This window comes from Falco peregrinus, chromosome 1, assembly GCF_023634155.1.
Source record: "Falco peregrinus isolate bFalPer1 chromosome 1, bFalPer1.pri, whole genome shotgun sequence".
Classification (NCBI taxonomy): domain Eukaryota; kingdom Metazoa; phylum Chordata; class Aves; order Falconiformes; family Falconidae; genus Falco; species Falco peregrinus.
The window spans coordinates 23033483-23051007 of record NC_073721.1 but is presented as its reverse complement, the minus strand read 5'-3'; the positions used below and the strand labels follow the sequence as shown (position 1 = coordinate 23051007).

Below are 17525 nucleotides of genomic sequence, written 5' to 3'. Positions count from 1 at the left end.
TAAACACAGTAAACCTAGGTGTCTAATGAACTTCCCACTGACTCAAAAGGAAAACATCCACATGCTGTTTTGGACAACCCTGGGCATGTTTCACTGTCAAGGACTGGCTGGATTTGAGCCAAAGCTTCCTCAGCTACACACTTGGGAACAACAAGTGCAACCCTTAGGGCTTCTGACATGTTCAAAGGAGCCTGATAACAGCTGTGAAATTCATAAAAACATTAGTTATGGGCAGTAGCTTCCAGGGAGAATATCTTGCTGTGCCAGCACTGCGTGTCAGTGTTTCCCACGTGTAAATGTTTTGCAATTCCCAGCTCAAAAGGAATGCTGACGTTTCCTGTGGATCCCCAATCTCCACCTCTGAGCCATACTCATGTATGCAGGTGGGTTTCACACATTAAGCCACACTTTCACGCCTAGACAAAATACCTGTTAGCCAAACGGTGCAGCCTCGAAATCCACCCCTGGTACCAACGACTTGTCCTCTCTTACTCCTGCTGACATGATGGGCTTGGTAAACCACATTGGTTGATCCCTGATGAAAAAGCAAAACAAAACACTTTTGTTACCTCATTGCTGTGGGTACAAAAGAAAATCTCAGCTGGGACTAATATAAAGGAGAGAAATGCAAATTCATTAAAAATCTGCATGGGCCATTGCAGCGAACTTTGGCAGCTTGGTACTTTGGTGTAAGTTGGATTTCTGTCTGAACAATGCAGACTTGTTGGAGTGCTTCTGATGGCAATGCCTTTGTGTCTGTCACTGCTGGCAGCGGCAGCAGGTGACTTGCTTTGCTGCAGGAGTGCTGCCAGGTGACTGATACACCCGCGAGCAGGCAGGGGAGGACACTGAGTCCTGCAGAGACACAGGCAGCACACTCCCTGCCTCTTTGGCATTTTAAAATATAGGCAGACTCCCCTATTATTTTAATTATGCTTGCAAAACAAAAGCAACTTAGGTGCTAATTTATTTTCCGTGTTCAATGTAACACGGCTGCTTAATAATTGCAGCTGAGGCAAGAAGCGGCAACACAACAGGGCCAGGACCCAGCCGGGGAAGATGGTGGGATCACAGAAACCACCACCCAACATGCACACATGCACTCCTGGCGCAAACAAGGGACCAGCACAATGCTGAGCCGCAGGCTTGAATTTTGGTGCTTCCTAACACTGACCCACTGCGGGCAGAGCAGCCCCAGCCTCTCTGCTGGGACACAGACTAAAACAGCTCATCTGTGCCCTGCAGCTCCAGCAACAATACTTTGACAAAGATTTTTTGCACATATGAGACCTTATTAATTGTGAGGATTACACTTCCAACTGAGGCATCCAGAGGAAAAGTCTCAGGAGGGTCTGAGGATATAAACGTTTTCTCCACAGCCAGATTCTGCAGGACCATAGTTTATCTGTTTCATGTCATCAGTACGAGAGTGGGTCTCGGCTTTCCCATGATTTACTTCTCGCTATGTAAATATTTCTACATCTGAAGTCACAGCAGGGAAGCGATTATCTTTCATTTATCGAAGAAAAAAAAAATTAAAAAGAGGAACGGGAGAGACAATAAAGTAAAAGGTCACTTTTAAATGTGTTAGCAAAATACATAGTTTCTTTGCCCGCCCCCCTCCCCCCCCCCCATCTGCTTGCAGGGCCATTAACACTTTAACATGATTCAGTAAAGGTATAAGCATTCACTGGAGACTTGGGTATTTTGTATGCAAGAGAGGACTCTGCCTGCACAGAAATGTGAGTGAAAGTTACTCCATAACAGAAGAGGAAAAATACCCTCCTCTCCTCACCTGTTTTCATTACTAACTTTCAGAGAGACCAGCATCCCAGTAAAGACCAATCTCCCATCACAGAGATTTAAAACTGTATTCAGAATTTCACGCCCATTTTCAATTCAGTTTTAGTAAAAGGCTCCAAAATTAGCCTCTTTATGCCTGCAAATTTGCCATCTGCAATTGCTTGTGGGCACACAGAACAGCCACTCCACTCCAGAACATTTTTAACATACTGGTAAGAATAGCTGTGTCCAAAATAATCACAATAATGATCATAAAACTCAGCTTCAAGGTTAACTCTCGGCAAACCTCAACATCGGTGCCACAACTGCGAGATTCCACAGGAGGAAGCTCTGGGAGGGAGAAGCAATTGCTCCAGAGCTGGCCCAAGCTGACCAGTCCCCACCCCATGCCACCACTGCACAACTTGACAGTAAGTCCTGGACTAAAAAAAGGTTTTCGGGGTTGTTGTCTCAGCCACCTCCAGTACCCACTCCAGGATTCTGACTTCCCTTTTTTGTTGCCGCAGCCACCAGGGTGGGTCCCTGACACCGCTTCTCCCTTCCACGGTCATTTCAAAGGATAAAATCAATTACTGGGGGGTTGGAGTGTAGTGGATGGACAAGACACCGTCTGAAACACAGAGCCTAGGTACCACAGCAAAACAAAAGCAAAAAATGAAAACCTCTCTAGACCTGACCCTGAAAAAGTGAGTGAGCCCAACACATCCTCAGAAAATAAAAGGTAAGTGATTCAGGAAATAAAAGGTAAGTAGCCCAAGATTTGGTTTTGGGGTTTTGTTCTATTTTGGTTTTTTTGCAGGGCATTGTCAAAAGTCTGGCTTAACATTGTGAGCTTGCAAAGGTGAGACAGCACTACCGTGGTTTAATTTTCACCTGTCTCCAGGGGTTCAGGGTTTGGCAGTGAGACTAAATGAGCACACACAGAAGATCCAGCTGACAAAAATAATCCCTTCTCTCAAGACGCATGGGTGTGTTTCTGCTGTGTTTACTCCTGGTTGAGCTCTGGCACAGCTCTGAAATTATGTGTCGCCTGGCCAAGGGCACTCAGCAAAGCACGAGTGCCCAAACTCACCTTCCTAACAACTTGCCACCGCTCTGCCCTGCAGCAAAACCTTCCCTGCTGCAGTGTATCACCTGCCCAGTGGTTATACACCTCTCAAGTGGAGCACTCCAAGAAACGTGAAATGGGTACTTTGCAATTTGTTCGCAAACCACAACAGACAAGACTGGTATTTCTGCGTAGAGAAATGAACCTGCACACCTCAAATCTCTCTTTCATATCCTCTGCATCAGGATGAACTCCAGCCGCACACTTGCTTTTCCAAAATGTTGATCTGCTGGATCTGTCCTGCAGGAGATTAACTACGGTAACATCCGAGCCTCGGGAAGATGCAGGAACTAACACACTCCTACGTGGCTGACTTAACAACATGGTTTTGTTAAAAGCACGTGTTGCTGCGCCGTAAATCTGCACTATGCATGCATCTCGGAGCTTTTGTTTTGCATGCTGGCTTCTTCTGGAGCTTGGGAAAGCATCACTAAGGGCATTTTTGCAATTCAGCAATTCTGTCAGATCTCTCCTATCTGCTGGGGCCTCCAGACAGCACCAAATCCCTCTGATTTTTCTGCTGTGTTAATAATCTTGCCTGTAAACTCTTCCTAACCCTGAGCAACTGCTTGCCCCATGCCAACTCAAATTCTTGTCGCCAGCTATGCCAAAAGTTAAAAAAGACTGAGAGAAACACGAGCATGCGGCAGACGGCTGGGCTGGCAGCTTGCTTGGCCGGGAACAGACTGTTCAGCAGGAAACACGGACTTCTCACCTAATCATCCACCAGCTGGGACATGGCTTGCGAATCCAGAGCTGAAGCACGATCAAATGGAGTGAAGGCACCACCAAAAACAGGCTACAATGGCCCAAGAGCAAACCTTGGAGAAACTTCATCTAGGAACAGCATATACTGCAAGACCATTGGAAGCCAGAGATAAGTGGTGCATGGGGTTTAATCAGATGCAGGGCTACCCTACCAATTTTATTCTCAGCTTTTAACCTCATCATCATAAACCAATCATAATTAAAAGAGATAATCCAATCATCATCACAACACACTCACACCTGGATGTTGGGCCACACAGTCCACATAATTTAGGGACAGTGGTAAGCATTCCTTGCAATAATCTAGATCAAAGAAGCAAGGTTTGGGAGAAGAACCTCTTGCCTATAATTCAGCCCCAAACAAAGCTCCAAGCAAGGCAAAAAATGACCTGGCAGCATCTCCACAAAAAAAGCCATGCAGCCTCTGGGAGCCAGATGGTTAAGGACACTGCCATGCTCTCTCCTTTCCTTGAAGATCTGCTATTTCACCACGTCTGCATGATCTCAGTGCTCAACCCACCCTGTCTTACATCATCCAGGAAATGAGAAAAAAATAAAGACATGGCTCCAAACCTTGTACTGAGGCTGCAGTGGACCAAGAAGCCAAATCCTAACTCTGCTTTCGGCCTTCCCTCCTACTGAACCTTTTCACAAAGTTGACAAACTGGGAGACACCAAGTTCTCTGGTGTATTTAAGATCAGGTTTGACTGAGCTACCTGCCAAGTGTCTCCTGGCCTGGCTTCCAAAAGAAAGAAAGTTTTTTGGCCGCCACCCTGGGGACAAGATACTCCCCTGCTCTGTGAAAGCGGGTTGCAGACAGAAGCAGCCGGCTTTTCCTTGGTGCTCCTCCTGAACAAAGAGATGTGACCTCTGAGACAAGAGAGTCCACCATAGCACAGACCTGCTGAAAATCAGGAAACATCAGTGAGCTTCCACTGTTCGTGGCATCTGAAAAAGCACCCTCAGCTCTTAAGTATTTGGCCCCAAAAGGGAGCAGCTGTGCTTGCCCACATAAACTGAAAGTTGCACGTGACTATCCAGAGAGGAAGTATTATCAGGGAGTACATTCTCCTCTCTCATCTGATAGCTAAATGCACGATATCTGTGGGACCTCTCCCAACCACTGCCAACATCTGTGGGGAGCAGAACCACTGCACATTTAACAGAAAATACACTAGATGAACAACATTTAGGGTTGTACCAACAAATTACACAGATGATTTGCCATCTTCTACCAGAAATTCAAGTACATATGAACTCTGGTCCTTAGGACACAAGACAGCATCTCCTCCTGCCCCACCTACCCATTCTTTAGCCAGCATCTCCACAGCTGCATAACGAACGCGACCAGGGCGAGTATCAAGTACGAGTGCCACATCCCACAGCTGAGGGGTGGAAATGAAGGATAAAGGACGGGAGCTGAGCAGGACATTCAAGAGATCCTCTAAGTGCATACAACATTCTCAGGCCAACCCTTGCTCAGCCATCCACAGAAGGCAGAGCTCTCCAGTGTTGCAGGAGGAAATATTTGTCATTAGAAAGTGGTGCTGGTCATCATGAAGGCCAATAAGGTCTAAACCAATGTCCTTATTGTGCCCTTAATTCCCCTCTGCCACTGCAGGAGTATCGCTGCCTGCTGTAGCTGGCACAGGCAGGGTACTGGAAGCTGTCCAAGAGCCACAGCTCGTGGCAAGCTGCAGCAACATCCCACCCCAGAGGACTCCCTCCTAAAAACACAGCACAGATCAGCCCAAGAATGAAGCCAGCAGAGAAATGCTCTTGTAGCGCAGTGCTATTCAGGGCATGTTAGTCACACGTCCGGCTCACTTAGCACAAGGGCCAGCCTCATACAAACACAGTTAACGTCCAGCTGGCAGCTGGCAGTGCTCACAGCCCCGGGGAAACCCTGACCCAACAGCGAGGGTAGGGTCAGGACTCCCCCAGCTGCGTTTTTATTTATAGGGCTATTTCACATCATTAGGAATATGATTCATTTTTTTCCAGACAAGTATTTAATACACACCCTATTTTGGTACTGCAGCCTGGACATCTTTCTAGGAGGAGGGAAAAAAAAAAAAAAAGTAGAGGCTTTCAAAATGTTTTCAGCTGATCATACTTGTGAATGGTAAAATAGGCTTTTAAAACGATAAAATGATCAAGCCAGCTCTTAAGTTTGAAGTCACGCACTTGCTTAAGCCTCCAGAGACTGATACAACTTACTGTTTAAAAACTCCTACCAAATCCTGCCATCATAGTAAAAAAAAAAAAAAAAAAAAATCATTTGTACCGTCCATTGAATTCAACGCATAAAAATTGTGTTCATGGAACTTCCTTAAAAAATTATTTTCTTCTATCAGGGCAATTCCCACAGCTGCTCTTGCAAATGGACGAGCTGACATCATGGAGAAGATAAAGTGTCCATCACCAACACGGGGGAAAAAACCTTCTGTAGAAGAATAATTTGCTGCAGAAAAGCAAAACCATTTTCAAAAGGAGGAAGAGAGGAAAGAGAGGGGGTTTGCCTGTGGAAGCAAAGATTTGATAATGATCATACTGAAGAATGATAGAGAAACAGAGTCTCTAAAGTCCTGATTTAGCTCTTGTAACCCTAAACCTATACACTTTTCCCAAACTTGAGTTTGATTTCATTTAATGGACTAAGGCAACAAATGATTCAAAATCAGCTCCACTCCTTCCCAGGGGGAAACCCCACCAAGATGGAGTTACCCTTGGAAATTCTGCCCACTTTACCTCCCAGGATTCCATCATGATGACATGGGAGCCTGGCTTACAGGTCCAGATGGGGAAGTGGGACTTCTCAAACACCCGAAATGTTACCATACCACCCACCTTCCCAGTTCCCATGCTGTTGTGTCCCCTCTCCCCTGCATGTGGGACTCATCTGCTCTCCCACCACCCACACATGAGCAGAAATAATGTTGTGTTTTGTTTTTAGACTTAGCTGAGTAATACAGCAATGTGTCACTCACTAAATACCCTTCAGAGCATGCAGGTCTGGGGTTGCCAGCATTCCCTCGCACCAGGCAAGATGCTGAAGTGAGCTCCCTCTCTTCGTTCAGCACACTGAATAGACACAACAGACCTCAGTCACTCCTTGGCACCCTCCGTCTTTGACGCTTGTTCCTTTTGGCATCACTACCTCAGCCCCTGTCCCCTACCAGGAACATAACACAGAAGATCTTAAGGAGACCAGCAGAGACATCCTAATTACCTGAAACAAGCAGTCTTTCAGCTTGGAGACAGACGGTTGGAGATGCCAAACATCACTAACACACGAGGTTTTCAAGGTGCTGTTAGCTAAAGTGTTTTCTTCTTAACCCACAGGAATTTTTGAGCTCTTAGCAAGACCTTATTTTGATTGCAGCTAAAATATTTTTCTCTTGGTATAAATTTGCATGGGTTTAGTTGCCACAATCAAGTTTTATACAACCCTGGCAAAAAAAACAACCAACCAACCAACCAACCAAAAACAAACAAACAAAAAAAAACCAACAAAAGCAGGCTCACATTCCAGTCACCTTGCAAACCAGACACTGGTTTCTAGACTGTGTGACTTCAAATCAGCAGGCTGGGCGTCAAAATCTGCCCTTCTGAAGACACTCACATCAGGCATTTCTTTATCTCTGAATTAGATGATGTCACTATTTTAATTTCCTCAACACAGGAAAACTAGTGAGTCATCCTGTGCTCCTACATTTTTCAGATGAATTTGCAAGGCTGGGACAGATGTTATAAAAACAATCTTCCTGTCTTCATTCCAGAAATCACAAGGGACAGCTGCATGGGCAACAAGTATTTGACAAACAACGCATCTTGTCAGCCGCTGACAAAAATAACAATTTAAACAAGGAATCCTTCCATGGTTGCCATATTTTTAATATCCGGAGCAGTTATGCTAAATTATCTCCCCTAAATGATCCCATTTTGGCTCATGCTCATTTTGCAAAGAACAAGATTGACGTTGCAGAAGGAGAACGGTTTTGCTTTGATGCCTAGGGTTTGTTACAGGGCTGCTCTGGATCACGCCAGAACCACAGTACCACCCTCAATTCAAAGAACGGTTATTTTGCAAAAAGAGGGAACCTAAATGATACTTTCACTGCAGTACAGGTAAATTTTGGGATTGAACACCCATGGAAAGCAATCAAGCACGTCTATTTGACCTCTGAGAAAACCAAAAAGAAGGGAATTACGTGACCAGAACGTAGGTGACACAGAGATGGAGTAGCCCAGTGACCTCCACCAGCAAATTGCGCCCAACAGTGCACAGAGCTGTGACCGACAGCCAGCTGAGCTGCTTTGTGTGGTGCAACAGCATCTGCGTGAGAAATGCTGTGCCAAATCTGAGCAGCACACTGCCGCTCCCCTACCAGGAAAAACTACCCAGTACACACGGTCATGCTTTTGTATCTTCTTTTGGAGAAAAATATTAGGTTACGGAAATAGGAAAATGACTATTAGTCCCTCAGATTTCAGGGACAAGACAAAAGAAGGACAAGGGTACGTTTTTACTACACTAAGTTCAGTACCAAAAAATTTCCAGGTAGGATTTATATTTACATGTAATTGTTTTTCTTTCTTGAATATGAGATTTAGGAATTTAATTAATTAATGGGTTGTGGCTCTCTATGGCAGATAAGCCACCGCACATGTCCCGTCTCTTACCGTGACAGAGCAGGCACGCTAGCCCTTAAAACAAGCAAGACAGACAAGCCAGGGCTCCTGCATCAAATATCACGCAAAGAAAAACTTGCAGTACAGTGTCAGGAAATTGTCAGCTAAGCTAAATTTTGTTCAGTTGTAAGACACAATTAAAACCACAAGCTCTGCTGTTCAGAGATGCTACACAGGACAGGCTTACCCAGAGGGTCCTTCAGCAAATGCCAGGATCCAATGTGTCAGAGCGATATTCTGTTTCATCAAAACCATTCCCTTTGAGAGCTCCAGAAATTAGTTCAACAAACCAGGACCACTGTTAACTTACCTTTAAAAGCTGAACCAGTACTGCTCTACACAAAACACAGTAAGCCACATTCAGCAGTTTTGTGTCCCTATTAACTCAGTTTGCAATAGGTTTTCAAACTTGGAGGCCAACATCTAACCTTGGCTATGAGCAGGCAGGTGGGACACCAGCTCTATCTTCTGCTAAGGAAGAAAGGAGAATCTCCTTCCACCCTCTGAGCTAGCACAGGCTGAACTGAGACCATCTCGGCTCTAAACAATATGGGGACAAGATACCTGTTTTTAACATGCCCATCATATCCCTCTCAAGAAAGAAATCCTGCACCTTTTGGGAAGCTCTAGCAGTTTCATAAGCAGTGGAAGCTACAGAGGATCTGCACTTCAAGCAGCTTCATCAGGTTTTAAAATGTATGTGTTTCCATGAAAGAACTAACCCTCTTGCATCACTTCTCCTCTACAGGACATCGTGGCAACCTGCTGAAAGAATAAAGCTGGACACAAGTCCAGGCTGATGGGGGCTCAGCATCGCAGCCACACAGTGCCTCTCCCTGCCTCATTCAGTATCCAGGATGGACACACAGTCTTGCACCTGGCATCCTGAACACCATGCTCTTGACTTCGCAATGGTCAATGGCCACCAGCAGGTGACAGGAGATCTCTCTCCACCTCAGCAATGTTTTTAAGGTTTGCAAACTGCAAAAGCAGCAGCAGGAAGGACTGTGGGGAAACTGGGCCAGAACCACCACACAGGACACAGTTAAATGGGGGAAGTCCACCGGGCAGGCCAAAAGGTCACTTGGCCTGAAAAAATCATTAAGATTAATTCACGGAAGGAAAGTTCATCAAGGACTACGAGGAAGAAAGGCATGGCCTCTGGTATCTCAAGTCGTAAATCAATGGAAGCTGGGACAATGCGCCGTGGCGTCCCAGCCATAAACTCTTTCCTTGCCCCTGCTCTCAGCTGCTGCTGGAAACTACAGACTGGGCCAGACAGACCCTTCCCTCCCTCAGTACCACCTCTGTCCCCCTGGAATTTCTGTTGGCTGAAGGCAAGGCTGTTTTCACAGTCATACCATTGCCCATGCTACCCTACACAACAAGCTGCTTGAGACAAGTACAAGTTGAGGACTCCAGTTTGGGGACACCAGGATGAAGGTTTCCTGCCCCATCTACCTGTGCATCTGACCCACATAAGCTGCAAGACAGGCTTTTAATTACCTGAGTGCACACGGGGTTACCTAGACCCTTGCCTAAGTCAGCACCGACAGTATTGTACTCTCCTTGAATCATTGGCTAATCAGCATTTCCCTCACCCCTCCTTAAACCAGGTGTAGGCACACATCTTAGTCATTACACACTATTCAAAGGGCTGGTTGAAGGACAGTTACACATTTTCCTTGGGCATTATTGTTACTTGGTCCCTCAAAAGTTCATGCAAACGCCCAGTATCTCTCTGAGGGCAGCATTTTTCCCAAATTTGCAGCCACAGAATAGCAGCAGAGAGTAATGCAAACCGCAGATGAAGACTTGAGCTCCTGCAGTATTTAAGCCTTCTAAGCATGACACGTTTGAAGAGCATCTCCCCTGGACTCCAGACTGCACCTCCAAGAGCTCAATGCTCCTCACATCCACCCCCAGCTCATCTCAGACCAGCTTTTCAAAGATGGGAGCAGATGCAAGGAGTTGCCCCAGCTGTGGCTGAGGTGACTCATCCAGCATCATGCCCAGTGTCCCTGGCAGAAGCACACATACAACTCAACCCCTGCAGCAGCAGTCACCTCCTCTAAAATGAGGGGGGGGGTTCTCCCTTTTCCCACACCCACTGGCAACACAAACAAATGATCTTCCCATTAGAAGGGCTGGGCAGGCCTGAGAAATGACCTCCCACCCAACACACTTTTTTGCATCTCAACAGAAAGCTGAAAAATGGTGTGATATCGAAGTAAACACTTTGTTCTGCTAGAGAGGCCACAGAGACCTCAAGGTCATAAAGTCTTCGGAATGTAGGTACAAATGGCTGTTTTCCAAAGATGGACAAAAAAGTTCATCTCAACAAACCCTGAAGTGCTTTATCTAAAGAGAAGCCAGGTTCTAAAAAAGAAAGAAAGAAAGAAAAAAAGCTATGCAAACTGGCTCCTTTCTCAAGCTCTGCTCTCCAAACAGGCCAACATATTTTGGCACCCACTCAGCAGATAAAATTTTCGACACATATAGTTGTTAACCGAGCCAAGCTGTAAGTAAACGAAAAAGGACCGCTCTGCAAGGGATGGGAGACAGCGCTAGCAATGAGCTACCAGCCCTACAGGCAAAATCCTAACTTCCCAGCATCCCATTTCATGACTCACATCCACGCTGAATGTGTTGATCAGGCTTTTTTTCATCTCTCCTTCTGTTAATGATACACTCCAAGTAAATTTTCACTTAGAAATAATTAAACTGCAAGACCATTAAAGAACTATTTCTCACTTCCTACAGCTGTGATTCAGAGCTAAATCAGAGATAATCATGAGTCACGATAACAGTAAATTAATAAACAGCAACTTGAATTACATGGTGTTTCTCTTAGTGGACTTTTAAGATACCAAAGTGTATCTTAAAAGCACTGTGACCAAAGTGTAAGTTCAAGGCAGGGCATATCATTAGAGGCATTAACACAGGCCCTGCATGCCACTTACCTTTTGTGGGCGCATAGAGCTGCAAGTTTATCTAAAACCTTGTTTCAGATAGGTGAGGTCTTTTAATTTTTAAAGGCTATGTGAAGACACCCTCCAGGACCAACATCAGCCCAGGAAAAAAAAAAAAACAAAAAAAAGCAACTCTGCCAGTACTTCTCTTGAAAACCTTCCAGAAAAAAAAAATCCCTGCTGCCTAAATCTAAGCTACAGCTGCAGTGCACATGTCTGGGTAGTGTGGGGTCTTTGAAAATCATTCACTGTGTTGCCTAAAACCACTTGTAGGGGCTGCCCAAGGACAGCATGGATGGAAACCTGTCTGAGTTATGGGTTTTGGCACAGATTTGTAACTGGTTGTGACTATATCAATGCAACCTGAAAACCAGACGAAGCTGGAGTCTGTATTTATCCAGGAATCCAGCAGCAGGACAGGAAACAACATGCTGACTCAAAGCACCTCAACTCATGAGCTGGAGAAATCGCAGTCAGGTTTAGGTGCCCAACCACCACCCCAGATGGCACCCACCATGCCGACCACTGTAGAGGAATGAAGGCGGTGGGTTAATTAACATTGACAATATACAGCTGTGGGCTTGCTTCCGGGGTGGTGGGTTGGTTGACGTGGATGATGTGCAGTTGTAGCTCATTCCCGCTAAGCAGTTAAATAGCACTGAGGAGTGCGAGAGAGGGGTAGTCAGATGGAGGAGGAGCAGTGTAGTCTCGTCTCTGGAGGAAGGAGAAACAGCATGGACAGTAGAATCTGACCTACGATAAAAGCCTTGTTGCAGCCCACTAGTTTGTTTGTGCTGCAACAGACCACCAGGAGAAGCAGCGGTGCTCAGCTATGCTCCTCCAAACAAGGCCCCTGGGAGATGAAGAGGTATCCCAAAGAGCCACTAGTCTTGTTGGGAAAGCAAAAGATTAACCTCCAAGCACAACTGCAGGGATCAAGCCTGACCTAACTGCCTCTCCCCTTGGAGGGAAGGGGTGTTCAGGCAGGAACCACCCACCCCAGCAGAAAAACCCTTCCACTTCTCCATGTGCATGCCCTTCTACAGCCCTGGGAGAAGTTCTATCCATGCAGCCTCCTAGAAGACATACCCTGCTGCTCCTGCTGCCACACCAATATCAGGGGACACCAGACAAGCCTTCCTGCACTGCAGGAAGGTCCGCCAAGGTCCCCAGCTTGCAGCTTCTGAGGCTAGATCACACCAAGCTGATTATTTCAATCCCCATCCCCTGGAGGGCACAGCCTCCCTGAACCATGGAAAGAAAAGAGGCCTTCATATTTAGAAGCCTGCAACAACTTACGGCTTTTCTTCTCTGAAATTCCCTGAATTGAACATCCCTGCCCTTACAGAGCAAAGTATGGTTAATAAACACAGGTCTGGCACGCTGGCAGCCCCACAAAACAGCACAAGTGAATGAAACAGCAAGGTGGGGACAACAGATGGGAAAGGGAACTTTTTAATAGCAAAGGACTTCAAAAGAAACAGGGAGAAAAGGGGAGAGAACTGTAGGAAACAGCAGGAGTCGAAGTAACAGTGTATTGAGATAGTTAATCTGCTGACCTTTCTATGATCTTCGAAGAAAAGAGATACAAAGCAAAAGAAGTGACAGAAAATAAAACACCAAGTACTAAGCATGGGACAAACAACCAGAAAACAACTGCCACTGACTGTACGGCTCAATGAGTTAGGCGCTGTGTTTCACAAAATGAATCATGGCTGTAAACCCAAGACTTTGGAATTGCTGGGTAAAACATCACAAACACTGCCCGAAGTAATTCAACCCAGACCAAGCCACACTGACTCCCTGAAATCAGGGCTCTGCTGCCTGCTCCACTTTTGCCTGTGCAAGTGTCACTGTGGTGAGCTACCCAGACCTGCTCTGAACATAAACATCCTTGAAGATGTTTTGGTCTTTATGTTCCAGGCAATAGTAAAGAATAAGTGTGAGAGACAAACGCATGGTTTGGTTTTTTTAATAAACTTATTTTACATTGCTTTGCAACTAAACAGATGAAGCTGTACATACATTACTGCACAGCCTGTGATACCACTCAGTCCATCTGAACTCTGCTCTGTGGCTGCAGTTTTTTCAACAGGAGAATAGTTTTGGGGTAAAGAAACTAACTAAGCCTCTTCATATTTCCTCAAGGTCACCATTTGATCTTGTGCGGTTTTTCCTTCTCTTTAAATAAATCTAAAAAAAATTCTAAATTATTTTTACATGTCCATTTATCTTTAAATAAGACCACATAATTTGGGGTTGCGCATGTAAGCCCTACACAAGCAAAACCGAACTGTCGGAGTTACAGCTCAGCTCTGTGATCCACTGGGCTACGGAAACAGCATCCTGCTGAAAGGAGGGATGCCACATGCCAAGCTGTTCAGCTTTCTGGAGACACTGTTACAAGACCAGATGACAAAGCTGTAACACCTACCCTGAAGGCGGTTTCTGCACCAGGCTTTCATTCTTCCCTAAGCACCTGTAAGGACATCCAAAGAGAAACTCACTGAAAGCAGTCATCACGGACGGCATCTGCCCGCTGCCAGGGGCAGGACTGGCAGCTGGCTCTGAACACCTCCATCTCACGAAGTACGTTCAGCTGCATTTTCCATGCACCCAAGGAGACATACCAGCCACGCTGCCAGTCACTCTGGCGAGGGGCCAACCCTTCCAGGGCAGGGCCGTGCCCATGGATTTGGGCTCCGTGGCAAGCTGTTCTACCCGGAGCACACTGCACCATCTGTACCCTCCTGCTCCTTATGAAAACGCTGCTTGGCAGGGAGAGGTAACGAGCTGCGGAAATACCAGCAATGCCACAGGTGTAGGGAGAACAAGCTGCTGTTTCAACAGGGCTAAAAGAACCGCTCAGCCCTGAATGCTGTGCTGTGCAAGAGCCCACACAATAAACAAGGGCAGTCCCACAGCTCCACACCGCTGTAATTACTTTACCGTGTACTTACCCCTGAGAGCAAGATTTCACTACTGGGGCACACAGGAGGCCTGTGTAAGGAACATTAAGTCTGTAAGGTCATCATTAAAGACAGTTGTTCTCCCCAAAAATTCAGTCCTGAAACTGGTCAGAAATAAATGCTTGCTGTCAATGAGGTCTGTGAACAGAAGGACACTGCCCAGCACATAGAGGACTTCACGCATCTTGCAATGTCATGAGCAGAAATGAAGAGAGCATTTCTGACTAACTAGCCAAAGAGAGATTCCTGCACACCAAGTCTTGGGTCTCCAGCAGAATTAAGGCACCTTGTTCATTTTTAAGGGCAACACGTGCAGAAGTAAAAAATTGAAAGTTTCCTCCTTTGTATCTTACCACAAGCTTCTATTAATAAATGGGTGTGCAATTAAAACATCCTCTAACTAGCCTCAAACTCCAGACAGCATTCAGGTTGGATTTAGGTTTTAAATCCTGAACTTACAATTATCCAGTTTCCAAAATGAGCGTAGTCAAATAACAGAGGCAGTCCATCTCACAACAGCTAGCACTACTGCCCTTTTCAAAAGCTGACAACTAATGAACACTGCCTGCAACACGCATTTTTTACATATTCTCAGACAGCAAATAATGCTGCAAACATCCAGCCTCACGGAACTTGGTATGTGGGACAAAGATTAACACTTCACCCACACAAAGAAGTGGTAAAACCTGAAATTTTATTAGTAGTAAGGGTTTTTATGAGTAATAAAGATTCACATTGTTGAGAGAACGAAAAATAGGGATTAAGTAAGGAGCAACAGACTGATGAGGTGCAGTACTAATTAGGGAACTCAGTAGGGCAAATTATTCTGTGCATCCCATCTTCATTTTCTATTGAAACTGTCTTGGCTGTTGCAGCTACAAAAGGTGTAATGAAAAATTCACTGCGGTATTAAAAATCCCCCAAGCTACATTTAGGCTGCTAGTTGCAGGAGTGCATTGTGCTGCTGCCTGCTCCTTCGTTAGGCAAAACCTCTGATGCAGTGCCGATTCCTCAACCCTCCTGAACCACACCGTTTAATTGCACTGAGACCAAACATAATCATCCATGTGCATATGCAATTAATTGTGCTGATCAAGGGACCCCTGTCAAAGTGAAATCCTTATGCCATACCTTTGATATCAACTAGAGATGGTTGAAACCAAGAAGTTGCTGAGACCGCATTTGGAGTGAGAACTTCATGTACGTTCTGTGCAGCACATCTCCCTGGTGACAGACCAGGAGGATCACTAATGGGATATTCATCTCTGTTTTATCCTAACTACCAAAACCTATTGTAACTTGCAAAATGACACCTTTTCTCATTCTATCAGATACCTGGCAGATAAGCACGTTGAAATACACCTACAACTGTCAACTAGACAGCATCTGTTTTGACAGTCACAGTACGAAGGTTAGCCACAATCTTGTTTATAAAGGTCATTGTTCCAGCCCAGGGTGGAGGCAAAGGAGAGGGATTATTTCAGAAGTTCTGTAATGCCTCTCCTGTCACAGCAATAAAATGAACTCCCATACATGGCTCATGTCTTGCACCTCCTCTCCCTGAAATAATCCCTAAACCACAGGTTTTCGCATTTCCAAGAACACCCTACCACACAGGCGTGCTTTGTTCCCCGTGGTTTTGGTTGCATTCCTATCTGGACAGATTACCAGTGTGTTCAAAATGCATTAAATCCATTTGAAAAATTTATGGCAAGGTAAAAAAAAATATAATCAACCAACAAAAGCTGCCTGAAAGACTAACATCAAGTTTTCTCATGGTTCTGATTTAAAACCTGGAAAACGTACGCACAACTGGAGAGACCCACCGTTACATCCCAAAGCCAAGAAGTAAAGGAAGGGCAGCTAGCAAGCGGAAAACAACTGGCTGTGGCTGTGATTTGCAATTTTAATTTCTAACTGAATTACGCTCCACCTATTATTACTTTTCTTTCTCGTGCGGTTGTTTTTTTTTAAAAGAAAAAACGTGTTCTGCAGCAACGCCGAGAGCCGATCGCTGCGGCGGGTGTCTCACCAGCCGCCCCCCGCGGCCGGGCCCGGGCAGACGAGCCCCGGGCAGAGAGCGGGGCAGCCGCTCGCCTCCCGCCGCCTCAGCCTTCGGCCCCGCCCGGGAGGCGGCCGCGCTCCGCGGGGCTGGCACTGGCGCCGCACAGCCGGCAGCGTTCCGCGCTTCGGAGCGAGCAGCGCATCAGCCCGGAGCCAGCGGAGGGATGCGCGGCCGCCCCGCGGGACAGGCGGGCCCTCGCCCCTCGCCCGGCGCTGGCGGCTCACGCCCCTCACCCGCGCGTCTGCACCAACGCGGACCGACCCGCCGGCACGGTCACCGCGGCGCGGTAACGCGGTGGCTGCGAAGCCTCCTGCGCGGCGGGGGGTGCCCCGGGCACGAAACCCTGCGTAGCGCCCCGGCGCTGAGCGGGAGGCGCCCACCCGCCGCAGCGACAGCCCGTGGGCTCCGTCCCCCGAGCCGCGGCGGCCCGCCCCGCTGCGAGCCGCCCCCGCCGGGAGCGCGGCCATGCCGGGGGTCCGGACAGCGTTTCCTCGGGGAGCCGGGCGCGCCCCACCGCCGCCCCGTGCCCAGCCGCCCCCCGCCCGCCGGCCCCGCGGCGCGGCCCTACCGTCTGCTGCCGGCTCGACATGGTGACGGGCGGCGGGGCCGCGGCGGGCCGGGCGCCGGGTCTATAAAGGCTCCGGCGACACGTAGCGCGTCCCTGGCCCGGCCCCTCTCGCCCTGCGCCCGCCCCCGCCACCGCCCCCTCCGCCGCCGCCCCGGCCCGCAGCGAGGGGCGGCCGGCAGCCCCCGGGCGGGGAAGCGGGGACGGGCCGGGAGAAGCGCCGCGGCCCGGGGAGGGGGCGCCGAGGCGAGGGGCCGCGGCAGCACGGGGTCCCGCGCCCCACGGGACAGGCCGCCGCTCGCGGCCGAGGGGTATCACACCATGACACCCCCCCAGCGCTGCGGCACAACCGCGTCAGTCTAAAACGGCCTTAAAATGATACAGTTCGAGCTTGCCTGAGGAGCCTGGGCTCAGCTGCACCACCCGCCCGCGAACGCGGGGCCGCCGGGCACGGGGGCAAGGGCTGCCAAAGGGCTGCCAAAACTGGGGCACCGGGCCCGGCCACATGCCCCTGGGAAAAGCCACCACCCAGGTGCGGAGGGGGCCTGCTCCTGCCAGGAACCGCGTGTGCATTCAGGG

At 47.8% G+C, this 17525-nt stretch overlaps 1 protein-coding gene across 7 annotated transcripts in view; it reads right to left on the bottom strand.

The window, feature by feature from the left end:
* PAPSS2 (3'-phosphoadenosine 5'-phosphosulfate synthase 2) overlaps window positions 1-17525 on the bottom strand; it is a 48812-nt gene that overhangs the window by 13898 nt on the left and 17389 nt on the right. For 2 of the 7 annotated variants that reach the window (XM_055793783.1, XM_055793781.1), the window contains 2 exons: window positions 1291-1509; window positions 430-535 (listed from right to left, as the gene is read on the bottom strand). In XM_055793783.1, coding sequence (XP_055649758.1) covers window positions 430-535; window positions 1291-1398 — 214 coding nt within the window. In that variant the 5' untranslated portion in view covers window positions 1399-1509. Of the gene's footprint in view, window positions 1-429; window positions 536-1290; window positions 1510-3626; window positions 5913-16949; window positions 17047-17525 lie in introns of those variants that run through there. The other 5 variants (XM_055793784.1, XM_027794125.2, XM_055793786.1 and 2 more) reach the window with 5 other exon arrangements.